The following is a 14,216-nucleotide window of genomic DNA, read 5'->3' on the forward strand; positions in this document are numbered from 1 at the left end:
TGGGTGCCCGTGTTCTTCCCTGGTCCTGTCCCTGCCCTCCTCTCACGGCTGGATTCACAGTGAAGGTCACTGCTGGAAGAGAGATGTTTAACACGAAGGAATAAAGCACTCATGATGGTGATTCTGTGGGTGAAAGTTCTGTAGTGGGAAGACTTTCCAGCTCTGGCAGCAGAAGGGTCCCCTGCATATAGGAACATGCTGGTAAGGCTGGCATCTGCCCAGCCTAGGGGAGCCTGCTGGCCTTACCTGAGGAGAGGAGCTTGTGTGTTCGCAGGAAGCTGATCGCCAGTCGCATGATGGAGGCCTTGTCCAGATGGGAGCTCACGCTGTGGGGCAGAGGCAGCTCATGGGCCAGCTCGTAGAACACCTCCGTCTCCTTGCTCCGCCGGCACCGTGCGGCATCCCGGGACTTCTCCTTCCTCCTCTCCGAGCTACTCCTAAGTGGAAAAGAAGGGGTTAGTCCCGGTAAGATTACTGTCAGCCTATCATACCTCTGGCCAGGATATCCCCATGGCCCCAACCCACAGCGCAGCCACACTACCCCACTGGACTGATCTGGGCTCACACCAGTCATCTGAGCCACACACAAGCTGCTTTGTATTGTTAGCTCTGCTTTTGTGTGTGTTGGTGTCTTTGCAACCAACGTCCTCCTCTTGCATGCCCTGTGAAGGCCAGAACAGGGCTTCACATGGGTGGAGTCTGGGCAAAGACTTGCTGATTAAATTAACTGGCAATGCCTGGGACCTGGCCCTGGATTATCTGGGGATAGGGGTGAATGTCCAGGGATGGAAAGAGAAGGATAAGGAAGCTATGATCAGTGGCTCAGATGGCTTTGTCAAGGGCTCTGGAGAACACGATAAAAAACTGCTTTAAGGTTCTTTTTCTGCATAAGACACATTCAGAAAAAATTAAGAGTAGTACTGAACCCTAGATCCCGCTTCATATCAGAGAGTGATTTCCACAGTAAAAACTGAAAATACCATTACAGCCCAAGAACAGTTAGCCAGACACCCAACAGTCTAGAGTACCAACGTGCATTCTGTCAAGGATTAAAAAGGAGTGGGCACAAACATTTTCTAAGCACTGCCAGCATAGGTTGCCAGGCTGTCTCAGCCGCATTCTCCTCTTTGCTGCAGGATGGAAGGAAAGATGACACGCACTGAAGCTTGCCTCTTTTCAGGAAGTCCTAAAGAAATCCTGGACTTTCTTATAAAGTCCATGGCAAGTTCTAACACAGGCAAATTTAAAAGCCAGAATGTTTAGATTGGAGTTCTAACTTCTCTGCTCGTTAGCTCTGTAAATAAATAATTTAAATTGCTTAGCCTCAGTCTCCTCATCTGTAAAATGACAACAATAGTGCTTACCCTACAGAGTTAATTGTGAGGACTAAATGTGATAATTTATATAAAATCTTTAGCACTAAGCCTGTTCCACCAACTGTAAGCAATCGATGTTAGCTAATACTAATTAAAAAGATGGCCATGAAAAGGCAATCATGAGAGTTAAAAAGTTACAAAACAGTACAGGACAATTCTGTTTTCATAGAAATGTATTATACATAATACTTCTATAACTTATATAGGAGAAAGGCTAGATGTATAATAACTACTATTATAGGTATCACAGAAACAGTTCTTACAAGTACTTTTTTTTTTCATTATCATACTTTAAGTTCTAGGGTACATGTGCACAATGTGCAGGTTTGTTACATACGTATACATGTGCCATGTTGGTGTGCTGCACCCATTAACTCATCATTTACATTAGGTATATCTCCTAATGCTATCCCTTCGCCCCCCCTCCCCACAATAGGACCCGGTGTGTGATGTTCATCTTGGCTTATTTAAACTCACACAACTGCCTTGGAAGTAGGCATTATTATTATTATTATACCTAATTTACATATGAGGAAACTGCCCCATAGAGGCCAAGTAATTCACCTGTGGCCTCCAGCAGGTAAATGGGGAAGCTGGGCTTTGCACTGGGCAGGTGGGCCCCAGAATCATGGCACTTAACCACCAGTGACTGTCCTGTCTCCTACTCACAAATGTTAGCAGTTGCAGGGTAGTGAGGTTACAGGAAGTTTTTTTGGTTTTCGTTTTGCTTTATAGTGCTTATCTGTGTCTTCTTGTGTTTCTGTAAATAACCTATATTGCATATTTAATAAAGAAACAAATCTGTTTTTTAAATTTTTTAAAAGGCATCTAAGCCGGGCATGGTAGTATTTGAACCTGTAGTCCCAGGTACTTGGGAGGGTGAGATGGGAGGATCACCTGGGCCCAGGAGTTCAAGACCAGCCTGGGCAATATAGTGAGACCTCGTCTCTATAAAAATATAAATAAGATAAAATTAAAAAGTGTCCAGCGCGGTTCATAGGTTTCAAGGCCTCAATTCAGTTAGCTCCAGCTGGCTTGCTCTGTCCTGCCATCTGAGATTCCAGAGACTGCTCCTCCTTTTGTTTGGCTTTGCAGCCTGTTATTTGGACAGAAAATCTGTATTTTGGGATTCATGGAATGTGAACATGCCTCTCAAATCCCTCAAGATTTGGGGCAGAAGCACTGTTTTGATTTTACAACATGCTTCATTTAAAAAGACAGACTGTCCAGCTCTGTGGATGGATTAAGCATCATATACTCGGATTAAAGGACGAATTGTCCAACAGCTGTTGATGGGCAAGAAGAACCTTCAGAAAAATTGTGAAATGAGTGAAACTATTTTTCTTGTCCTAGCTCCCTTTTCTGCTTCCTTTACCTAATCCCTGTTTCCCTCTCTCCCTGACTTCCAACCCTCAGGACACCTACTCCTGCACCCTTCTTTCCCCACCTTCTCAGGAATTGCCCTGATTAGACCTTTAGTGGCAGTTTTTATACTAGTCCCTCCCATTTGCATTTTAATCCTGACCTGATTGTGGAGAAAAAGTTAAAGAATTGCACGTATTCTGGCACAGGAAAGGAGGATGGGAAGAGGGCAGGATGCTGAAACCACACACATCATGCCTTTGGGTCATGAGAGTCAGGTGAAAGATGCTGGATTTCATTCTCTAGCACTAACTCTTGGGCTCTCCAACAAAAGCATCATCAACACATAACCTCATCATCAGGGGCCAAGATAAGCCATCCTGAAGCAAAAGCAATCCCAGCACAGGCTATGGCATTAACGCCAATATCTGCATGCACAAGGCTTCCCTCTGCCATTGGCCCCTTCCTTGGAGTAGAAGAGGCAGAGAGGAAAAGCCAGGTAGGGAAAAGGCAATCTGGAGTCAATGCTCTGACAATGGTATCTGATATGTGAGTCTTGCTATAATTTTTGTGCCTAGTGCTATACCAAGAACCTTTCATATATTAGCTCATTATACTCTTCCTAACAACAAAATAAAGTAGGTATTGTTTACACAATTTAGAGATGTGGAAACTGAGGCTCAGGCATAGTATGTCATTTGCCCAATGTCACAAAGCCAACGCCTACATAAGCCATTGAAGGCTTTGTAGTCAGTGAGCAGACACTTAGAAGTCCTGAAATACACAGGGGATTCCTATCTAATTCCATCCTTGCAACCAAGTGAGGTGGGCAACACAGGTGTTGTCACTGTTCCCCTTTCACAGATCTGAAAACAGACACTTGAGCAGGTAAGTTACTTGCCTAGAGCAATCCAGCTAATCAGTGGCAGAGCTAGGGCTAGAACCCTGCTCTTCCTAGGCGGATACTCTTCTCACTGCTTAATGGTAGGAGATAGTGGCTTTAGCAAGAAATAAACAAACAGCAACATCTTAACTTCCAGAAAAAGAAAGCTTGAGAATCTAAGGCAGCCTCTTGGTTCAAAAGTCAGGGAGGTGGGATGTCAGCTGAAACTAAAAGGACAAATAATAATACCTTTGCAGAAAGCACTTTTTCTTAACATGTGTTGTCTCATTGGATTCTCACAACCCTGAGAGATAGAAATTATCATCCCCATTTAATAAATGAGGATGTGGAGATTTAGAGATATTAAATAATTTGCTAAAAACATTGTCTCAAACCTAGTTCTTCTGGGTCCAAGATCAAAAGTTTTTCCATTGGCAGCAAGGAAACTATCATTTACTGTACAACTTTGATGTTCCCAGTGCTGTGCTGATACTTTCCCACAACCTGGATGTTCACACATACTTTGGGAAGCAGAGGCTAAGACTTTTTTAAATACAGTGACAAAAATTTCATGAGGGGAGCCTCCTGTCTTTAAGCGAGCACCCATTCACCTTAGAAGAACACCTGGAATGTTAAGAGTAGGACTAAGAACTAGCATCAGAGTTCAGATGGGGTCGGAGGGGGAAGAAGGGACTCAGTGCTGTGGGCCTTAGCAGACACAGGTGCCAGTCACAGTAGTGCTCGGAATGTGGTAGAATCTTATCAGATGTGGCTCGGCAGTGCTCCACAAAAGCAGCAGGTCCAACCCTGCCGCAGTATCTATCTATGCCGCAGGTGAAGAACAAGCTGTTTCTGTTTGTTTTGGGTTTGGTTTTTTTCCCCTGGACATTTTAATATGCACAAATTTATAGTTAGTCTCCCCGAGGTGGAAGCTCACATTCTGAAACATTTGATCCCAGCTAAAGTTAACAACCACTTAAGCCAGGCAGCCAGTCAAAAGATAAAACAATACTGAACGTCCTAAAATTGTCAGCAGAGATATGCTACAATTCATCCAGGATAAACCTCTTTGCCCAGAGCTTCGCTATCTTAAAAACATCTTCTTTTAGGTCACTGCTCCAAGCATGGCTTAGGGATCCCTACTTAAGTCATGAATCTAAGGATGATCTGTTCTTGGTCAAGATGACCTTGGTTCCTGACTTCCATACGAACATAGCCTGGAGTGAGGCCCCAAGATGTCTGTCACCAGTAACACCGAGGGGTTGGCTGCCTAATGAGCTAGACTTGTAGAGTGATTAGAACTCACATGCCTAATGCCTGTGGCCATTCACGTATCAGAACAATATGCCTATTACCCTATAAGGTTAAATGGCTTAGAAACAGAATGGGTTTCAGCAGGTAGAGATGACTGAAGCTAATTAAGCCAGCTGGGATCAGTCTATTGGTTGGTGGTGAAATTCTAAGCTGGTGCCAATTTGCAAGAAGCTGAGAATGGAGGAAATAAAGGTCAAATGCAATTGGGAGAGGTCTAGTGACACTTCCATGAGGCTTGTGGCTGCTGTACAGGGGCTGTCTGATGGGAGAAACACACCCAGCTCCAGGTTCCAGAGATGAGGAAGAGTCACTGGTCCCCATACTTATTGGGGCAGAACCAAAGTCACTGGTTCTCAGTTTTGCTGCTCACTGGAGTCACCAGAGGAACCTTAAAAGACAGATGCCTGGGCTCTACCCCCGAGATTCAGATTTAACGTCTCAGGTGCAGGCTGGGCAATGGGAGTTTTAAAAGCTCCCCATGTGTAGCCAGGGCTGAGGACCACAGTTCCAAAGCAGCCAGTTTTTAAAGGAAGGGTGGGTGGGTGGGTGGGGGTGTGTGGTGGGGGGAGGCAGATGGGGTTGGACTTAAATGTTTTTGGAGATGCAAACAGCTATGTCACCTTCTCAAAGAGTAGGAAGAAAAGGAAACACATTTATTTAGTACTGGGGCCAGGTGCATTTAATAAACAGTCTCATTTGATCCTCACTTAAATGATGAAGTGTTATTGGCCCCATTTTTGCAGAGCAGTGGTTCTCAATTTTAGCCTGCATCAGAATCACCTGGAGGACTTATTAATACATAGATTTCTGGGCCTGTGATCATGTGTCTATGGAATACTGACACCGAGATCCACTTCCAAAACCTAACCACACTCTTTCCCTCTACCATGCACTGTGTCCAACAAATTTGAAGTCACCATCACAAGCCAAATAGTTGTTTATCTAGGAGTTGGCGTGATCACCACTGTACCAGGCGCTATGGCTAATAGGAAGAGGGAGATGAAAGTAATGAGACATCTGAAATGGATGCCACACAGAAGGTGGCTACCCTTCAAAGAAGCCACCTTGGGAGAAGCCTGTAACTTTATGCTGGTGGGTGGCCATTGCTCTGTCTTTTGGGAAGTCTTTTTACAATTAACTTCAGAGCCACATAAGAAAATCAGTCACAACTCTTCAAAGGACACACTTCATTTCAAACCCTAAACAATATCCAGTTCACCCACCCCGTTATTCACCGGACTTAGCTGTGGATGGATTGTGGTTGTTTGATAGGATAAAATGTGCCCTCAAAAGATAAGACTTTGCCACAATTGAAGGTATTGAAAAGAATGGTCTTGGCTCTGAGGGCCATTCCAAAGGAGTGACAGAAATGTCTGAGATGCAGGCCGTGTTCCAGTGGTCAGTGTTCTAGATACATTCTGATGTCCAACGGCTGCAGTGATCAGTAGGGGAATCTATCACAAAGGGGAGGAAAGGTATCAGTGTTAGATAGTGAACACCGAAAATAGGCCAGACACAGTGACTCATGCCTATTAATCACAGCACTTTGGGAGGCTGAGGTAGGAGGACTGCTTGAGCCCAGGAGTTTGAGACCAGCTAGGCAACACAGAAAGACCCCATCTCTAAAAAAATTAGAAATTAGCTGGGCATGGTGGTACACACTGGTGGTCCCAGCTACGCAGGAGGCTGAGGCAGGAGGATCCCTTGACCTGGGAACTCGAGGCTGCAGTGAGCCATGCACCACTGCACTCGAGCTCAGGTGACAGTGAGAACCCATCTCAAAGCAAAACAACAAAAAGTTACAAATTCAGAATAGAAAATATAAATTAGCAAATTGAGGAGGAGCTGGCCAGATCAGACAGACTTTGACAAGAGAAAAAAGGCATTAATATGCTTTAATATACACACCTCTCCTGAGGGGCATGGTCTCTATCCTGAAAGAGACCACAGACCATCTGGGAGATAAGACTAATAATCCAGACTAGTATATCAAAAGTCTACAAGAGGGGACAAAGAAGAGAGAAGACATGAGACTGGAGTGGCTGAAACAGGGACAAATGCTTTCACTTGCCACTTCCCTGAATGAGGAATCCTGGAAAGCGTCTCATACCTCAGCCTCCCAACCTCCCCTCCGCTGGGGCTGAGCCTCCAGCTCTCTGACCTACTCTGACGGTCTGTGTCCCTGGAGCAGAGGCCCTGGACTGCATTCAGAGCTGACAGTAATGTCTGGGGCTCACCCAGCGTGGCCCTCTAATGGTCAATTCTGCTTGGGCTGACTGGAGATACTTATCTACTGGCCTTCTCAGCCCCAGGCAGCCTTATAGAAGAGAGCAGCAGATTCAATTACTAAGCAGCCCATCTGGGGCTCCAGATAACCCAGCTCCTTACGTAACTGGAGGACACGTGGACTCCCCAGCCCAGCTGGGAAAAGCTGTGCATACACAGGAATAATCATAATGAACTGTCCCTGTGCTGGGCTTCCTCAAGCCCAAGCCTTAGTGGGTGCCAAGGTCTGAATGTTTATGTCCCCTCAAAATACTTATGTTGAAATCCCCACTCCCAATGTGATGGTATTTGAAGGTGGAACCGCTGGGAGGTGATTAAGTCATGACAGTGAAGTTCTCGTGAATGGGATTAGTGCACTTGTAAAGGAGGCCCAGGGGAACGCTCTCACCCCTTCCACCATGTGGAGACACAGCTGTGAACCAGAAAGTGGGCCCTTACGAGACACTGAATCTGCCGGCACCTGGATAGTGGACTTCCTGGCAGCCAGAACCATGAGAAATGAAACTCTGTTGTTTATAAGCCACTCAGTTTATGGTATCTTGTAGCTGCCCAAATGGGCTAAGACAGTGGGGCATTCTTTATTGTACATATTAGTGAATAATACCACTTTACATTTGGATCACACATTACAGTCTGTAAAAAACTTGTGAGTGAATCTGGAAATCTGTGACTAACCTTGTAAATTTCACACAGTAGGATAGGAAGAGCAGCTACCATCATTCCCATTTTAGAGATAAGGAAAAACTGAGGTTTAGAAAGGTAATGGGAATATGTGGAACTGGAACAAAAGCCCCGAGTTCTGGCTTTTTCAAGAACCTGTGAACAGAGCACCTGCTGACAAGCAGCGCTGGACATGTGGCACGATTAGAAACAGACCTTCATTATCTGTCCATCTATAACTTAGCTTTTCCCAACACATCATTTCCTTTTTAAAAATGCCTTGGTGAAGATAAAGGTAATGCATATTTAGCATAAGCAACTTCAAAAATACAAAAAGGTATGAAGAAAACAAACTGAGATCTCATTGGATTTATAATACTTTGCTCTTTTTACTTAACAGGATGTCCCATTAAGAATTCTTTCAAAATATTCATAATAGCCGGCAATATCATATCATGTGGCTGAACCACAATGCATTTTACTATTCCCTGATTGCTTTTCAGTTATGGTTTCTAATTTTTAGCTGTTATAAATAACACCATGGTGACTACCTTGGCATCAGGTATTGCTTATTATTTTACAATAAAAGATATGTATCCAGCTTGCTGCCAGCTCCCCATAGCCACCTCGCAGTGACCCCACACCCACCCCATGAAAGCTGAGTCGGCAGATTTGGCAACACCGGCATCCTCAGGACCACGGCCAGCATTACTGAGCACAGAGCACGGGTTGCGGTGCTTCAGAGGGCAGTATCAGAGGGAAGGAAGACAGGACATGCAACAGTCTCAGCCTTGGAACCAGGCTCAGCCTCCTTTCCCCATGGCCAGCTCTCTCTAGACTGCTTCTCTTCCTTATGCATACACAGGTCAAAGCATCTGAAGAGAACACCAGCTGTGCTAAAACTGGCGGCTTCCTTTGACTCGAATCCAGTTCTGAGAAGAGGGTCACCCTTGTTGATGAGCAGGACCTCTTCCCCCAGTGTAAAATAAAGTGTTCTTTCCATCTTCCCCACCCCTCATCTTATCCACTGCAGGGATGTACAGAAAAGACCTGGTGCTGTCTTCACTCATGAAAAAGCGGGGAGAAAGCCAGCAGATGCAGGAGGCATTTGCCTGGCTCTCCATTGCTCTCTGTGGCCTCTGATGTCTGCCACTGCCCGACCCTTGACACCATACAGGCTTCAGCTAAGGGACTAATTAACCTCCGGCAAGCTGAGATACTGACTATACAACTAGGAAACAACCACGTGTGACTCTTTCTGGCTAGTAAAGAACTCTCAGCATATTGCTTCTGTTTAATCTTGAATCAATCTTGCAGAGCAGGTATATCACTCGCATTTTACACACGAGGAGACAGACCCCACGGATGTTAGTGGCATGCCCAGCCATCACCTAGTGATAGAGCCAGCACTCAAACCTGGATCATTTGACCCTAAATCCCATATTCTTGATTGTAATTGGGTGACCTTCCCTACAAGGCCAATAAGCAAGTCCCTATTACAGGTTCAAAAGATGTAGGGGAGCTGGGCATCTTGAGGGTGAAGCCTTCTAGGATACTAAATCTGATGAGCTTTTTGAGACACACACTTGGTCTGGGAAGCAACAAAGTGAGACACGCTGGCCACCCTTTTGCCTGAGGTCAGCCCCTCAGCTGGCAGACCAGCCCCCTTGGGATAGTTCTCAGCTTGGAGAAGTCTGCCTTTAAAAGAAAAAGAAAAAAGATTTGTGCTTTGCTTGCGGAGTCTACAGCTGCCACAGGTTGTTTCCTTTTCACTAGACTGTTTTCTTTGGTGCCACCTCTCTGGGCTTGAAGGTATTTCCCCACATCAGGCTGTTACCAGATCTGATTTAGATTTTTTCCTTAGGGCATCTACCCATCAGCAGCCTTCTTCCTTTGGATCTCACAAGCTTCCAACAGCACAATCTGTGGTTTGGCTCAAACCCTTCTGCCTGTGCTGCCATCCTGTTCCTACAACACTGCCTTCAGCTAAGAAAATTGACAAATTGCACAGCAGTAGAATCAAGAAGAAAGGGCCTGAGATGTAAAACGGATTCCTCGGCATGAAGCAAACTCCGTGGGGCAAGTGGGGAGCAGCTTCCCACCCCACTTCAGCCTCTAGGGGGGACTTAGCTCCTGCTGCTGCCCCTCCCACTCCCTGCCTGGAATATACTCTCTCCATGTCCTAGGCCTGTCTGAACTAGGCTCATATTTCAAGGTCTCCTATGCATCCGTTTCCCTAGGAAGGCCTCACGCCTCACCTGCACTGGCTTCTCCTCCAAGTCCCACTTCACAGATGACACACGCACGATTCGGCCCTGTGTTGCTCTCCCTTGATTTCACTTCTGTGGCTTCTCTCTCCCTAACTAGACCACATACTCTTCAGGGAAAGAACCCCACACCTGTTCTTTTGGTGTCCTCTAAAGCATCAGTAGTACAAAGTGGTACAAACTGGAGACATCGGATAAAAACCACTTCAATGACTTCACTTCTGTGGATTCCTCAAAGCTGCTCACTGTTCTAGATCTTTCCTAAGAATTCTAATTCAGCTCTTAATTAGAATAGGCGGTTTCCATCTGGGAAGAGTCACCTTGCAGACACTCAAGGTGTGTGTGTGTCTGTCGGTGTTTTCTCACCTCTGTGAATCAAATCTGGGGTCTGAACTAGTGCTGCTGACAGCTGCCTGTGGAGTTACCCAGAGCAGCACTTCCCAACCTTTGCTGTGGCTAGGAATCACACAGGGATCTTGTTAAGGTGCAGGCTCAGTAGGATCTAGGCTGGAGCCTGGGATTCTGCCTTTCTGACAACCCTCAGATGATGCTGATTCTACTGGTCTGTGACCTCACACTTTGAGTAGAAAGAGACCCAGGAACACATGCGATCTTGAGACTGAAGATGCCACCTGGCAGGGTTAGTGCTGCCTGCTGCCATCCTAATCTGAGGCACGTAAAGTCCAACAAGTCCAATCTTCTCTCTTGCCAGGAAGAATCCTGTTCTCTTTGTGTCTTCCTTTATGGGATTTTACTAAGCCCTACATTAATGTCCCTCTCCTCCTTCACGTCTTCCCTATTTGCATCATTTTATTCCTTCCTATTTCTTCAGAACCCACCCCTCAAGACCAGCTCAAGCCCTACTTCTTCCAGCAGTGTCCCTGGCCGCAGAAATCCAGGGTATTTCTGCCCACATTACTCACAGGCCTTTATTAAAGGCCTCCCTGTCTTGGTGGCTTTTCTATGCAAACGTCCTGCTCCTATAACTGGACTATAAGTACCGGGGGAAGGGCACAGACACAACAGCTTCCACTTTTGCGTATCCTTCCCTGGAACCTGGGCTAGGGCAGACAAACTGCGTAAATATTTGCTGATTGTGAAAGACAATCAAAAATGCCCTTTACTCTTTTCCTTTCCCTCTCAAGGAGGCCAGAAAAAGTGATCCCAGCTGCCTTGGCCTCCATCCCCAGCCCAGCCTCGCTCCTCTCCCAGGCGCTGCAGCTGGGGCGGCTTAGATTTTATTTCGCTCTCTGCAGCTCCTCTTCCCTTCAGTGAAGAGTTAAAGCATCGGGAAGCCTCCTTCCCACTTGGAAATCTCCATTTCCTCCTGCAGCGTGAACAAGAGAACTCTATGGACAGAGGCTGAGTGAGCCAACTGCGCAGGGAGTGAACTCACTCTGAATGGGGCTGTTCTAACACCCGCCAAGTCAAGTCATTAAGATGCCATCCCCGAGGTGCAGCCCCCAGCGTCACCTCTGGATATCCATATCCTCAAGCCCGCCGGCAGAAAGGATGAATGGTGAGCACAGAGCTGGTGAAAGCAAGCTCTTTCATGAGCAGGGCGTGAGAGGACCTCTCCGGCTCTTCTAAGGTGGGGGTGGGGCGCTTCGGAGTAGAAGTCGTTCCTCCTCTCTCCTACTGCCTCCTCTACCACACTGAACCAAAATTAACCCTCAGATTTACAGGGAGTTACCCAAAAGATTGTTCCACAAAAGGCAACCAAGAAGGGGGGTGGGTAATAACATTAGAGAAAATATCTGCAATGCCAAAAATAATCACTGTGTCATGAGAAAACAGAGCTGGACGGCCTCAGAGGCCAGCACTGGGTATATACAGGAAGGAGGGGGCAGAAATTCCCCTGGCAGTGTCGTCAAACATTCTGGATGGAAAAAGACGGGCGGGGGGTGGGGGTGCACATAACCGGGACAGACAGTTGTAGGGACTCTTTTCAAGCACAGAATATGATTTGAAGGGTCAGTTCTCTCTTCTTTATTTCAGACACTTTAATTTCAAAGAAAACAACATTTGTTTAGCCTTTTAATCAGGACTGATGCTTGATCACATGCTAATGGTGAAATATCCTAGGATCTGCCTTACTAATCCCAACATGTTGCCAGAACTTCTGGTTCCCGGAATTTAAAGTATTTCAAAACAGAAAGAGAAGGGGGAAAAAACACGGATCCCTCACTCTCCTACCCCCATCCCATAACCCCTTCTCCCCTCTGTATTAAAAAAAGAAGAAAAAGGAAAGCAAAGAAAAAGGAAAAGTGAAAGAGGAATGAGCTGGTAGAGAATCTCTCCTGGGCTTCCTTTATAAAGAACCCTGATCTGAGGCCTGTTCACATGCTCACATGTCCAGCATTGTGGGATCTGATTCATGCCACAGCGCAAACACTTGCTTTCCCCTATTGCTGCCCCCTCTTGCTCTGATGAGAAGTGAGATGTCTGTGCACATTTCCATTCCTTTGTAAAGAAGTCATCAAAAGCCACAGGAAATGCTAAAAGTCTTTTCCAAATTTATTATCATGCTCTCAAATAACATTGAGCAATTTGGGAAATAAAACTGTATTTTTCCCCCAGCAATGGCTTATTCCCTCTGCTCATTCAACATATATTAATGATTCCCTCTTCCTATGCTGGGGCTGTGAGCAGTAGAATGAAATGTGGAACAACTATCCCTGACTTCAGGGAGCTTGCAGAGAGGTGAAGAATCAAGTCCTGAAGACTGGGCTGAATAGTCAGGGCTCTAGGAGTTTGGGAGGAGAAAGCCTGCAAGACTGGAGAAGAGAAGGAGAACTTCTGCTGGAGGTAGGCTTTGAAGGAAGAGCAGGATATGGGGAGGCAATCAGGATGGCAGAGTGATGACAAAGACACACTGTAAGAATGAGCAGAGGTGCCAGTGGTCGGGAGACAGGCTAGAGAACACAGAGCAAGACAGGGGTGGGGAGAACGCATTCATTAAACAGCCCTTGTTGAGTATCCATAAGGTGCCAAGCACAAAAAATGGCTTTAAACAAAAGGACAGGTAGCTAAAGTCAGATGCCCAGATAATTGCCTAGCCTGTTGTCTGATCAGTGGCTGAGGTGCCAGATGGCGGGCAGTGCCAGAACCCAACCTCCATGCTCCTCCTGCTAGCCATGCTTTGGCCCTGCTGGACAGCAAGTGTGAGAACCCCTCTTTTCTTGGCACCAAAGCCAAGGAAAATGAAACCCTCTGTTGGAAGCTCTAAATATGGCAGCAACCCTTGGGCTGCCACAGGCTGGAGCCTCAGCTCAGTCCACAGAGACCTCCGCAAGGCATTCTTGCTGAACAGTAACTCATAAACGTTACCCATGGGATGAAAAACAAACTTCACCCAGGGCACACGCCTCCTCTGGCTCCGGTAGTGTTTTATTTATTTCCACAGACCTTAGTCCCCATCTTCTGTTTCTCTTGCCCCTCACTTTCTTTACCACTGACCAAGAATAAAATTTGAGTCAGACCTTGGAGCAAGGAACAGCTCGCCAGCCCACCACTCTCCCTCAAACCATTTTCAGTTTGTTATTCCCCCATTTTAAAATGAAAATTGCTCCTATCCTTGTGATGATGTTCAAGCTGGACATGCTCCTTGAGGTCTCCCAGCCCTTTCCAAACTTAGCTCCTAAAATCCTGTAGCTCTATGCCTACTCCAGCCAGACCGCACTATGCCCTGCCACCCCCAAACTCAGCACCCCTTTCTGCTGCCCAGCCATGTCCCCAGTTGATTTGTTCCACCTGAAATGCTTCTTCCTTTCTGACCTTCTAAACCCCATAGTTTGAGAGCCAACATAGGCCTGCCACCTCCACAGAGGCTTTTCTGAGCATCTCACTGAGCCCACACTGGTGTCTCCTCCTCACTCCTGCCTGGAACACTTAGACAATCTGTGCTACTTGACTACAAGTCACCATCACCTTGTTAGTCCTTGTTTTAAGGTTCTCTGAGGGCACAGGCAAAATGTCAAACTTCTCATGTATCCGAGTACCTTATTCCAACAATAATAGTGTCATATGGCCCTTTCAGTTATGGTATGGTGAGCTGACATGAAGATT

At 46.2% G+C, this 14,216-nt stretch overlaps 1 protein-coding gene across 2 annotated transcripts in view; it reads right to left on the bottom strand.

The window, feature by feature from the left end:
- EPAS1 (endothelial PAS domain protein 1) overlaps positions 1-14,216 on the bottom strand; it is a 90,663-nt gene that overhangs the window by 39,161 nt on the left and 37,286 nt on the right. For both annotated transcript variants that reach the window (XM_015112282.3, XM_077959632.1), the window contains one exon: positions 247-437. In XM_015112282.3, coding sequence (XP_014967768.1) covers positions 247-437 — 191 coding nt within the window. The remainder of the gene's footprint in view (positions 1-246; positions 438-14,216) is intronic.

Source organism: Macaca mulatta, chromosome 13 (genome assembly GCF_049350105.2).
Source record: "Macaca mulatta isolate MMU2019108-1 chromosome 13, T2T-MMU8v2.0, whole genome shotgun sequence".
NCBI classification, from domain to species: Eukaryota; Metazoa; Chordata; class Mammalia; order Primates; family Cercopithecidae; genus Macaca; species Macaca mulatta.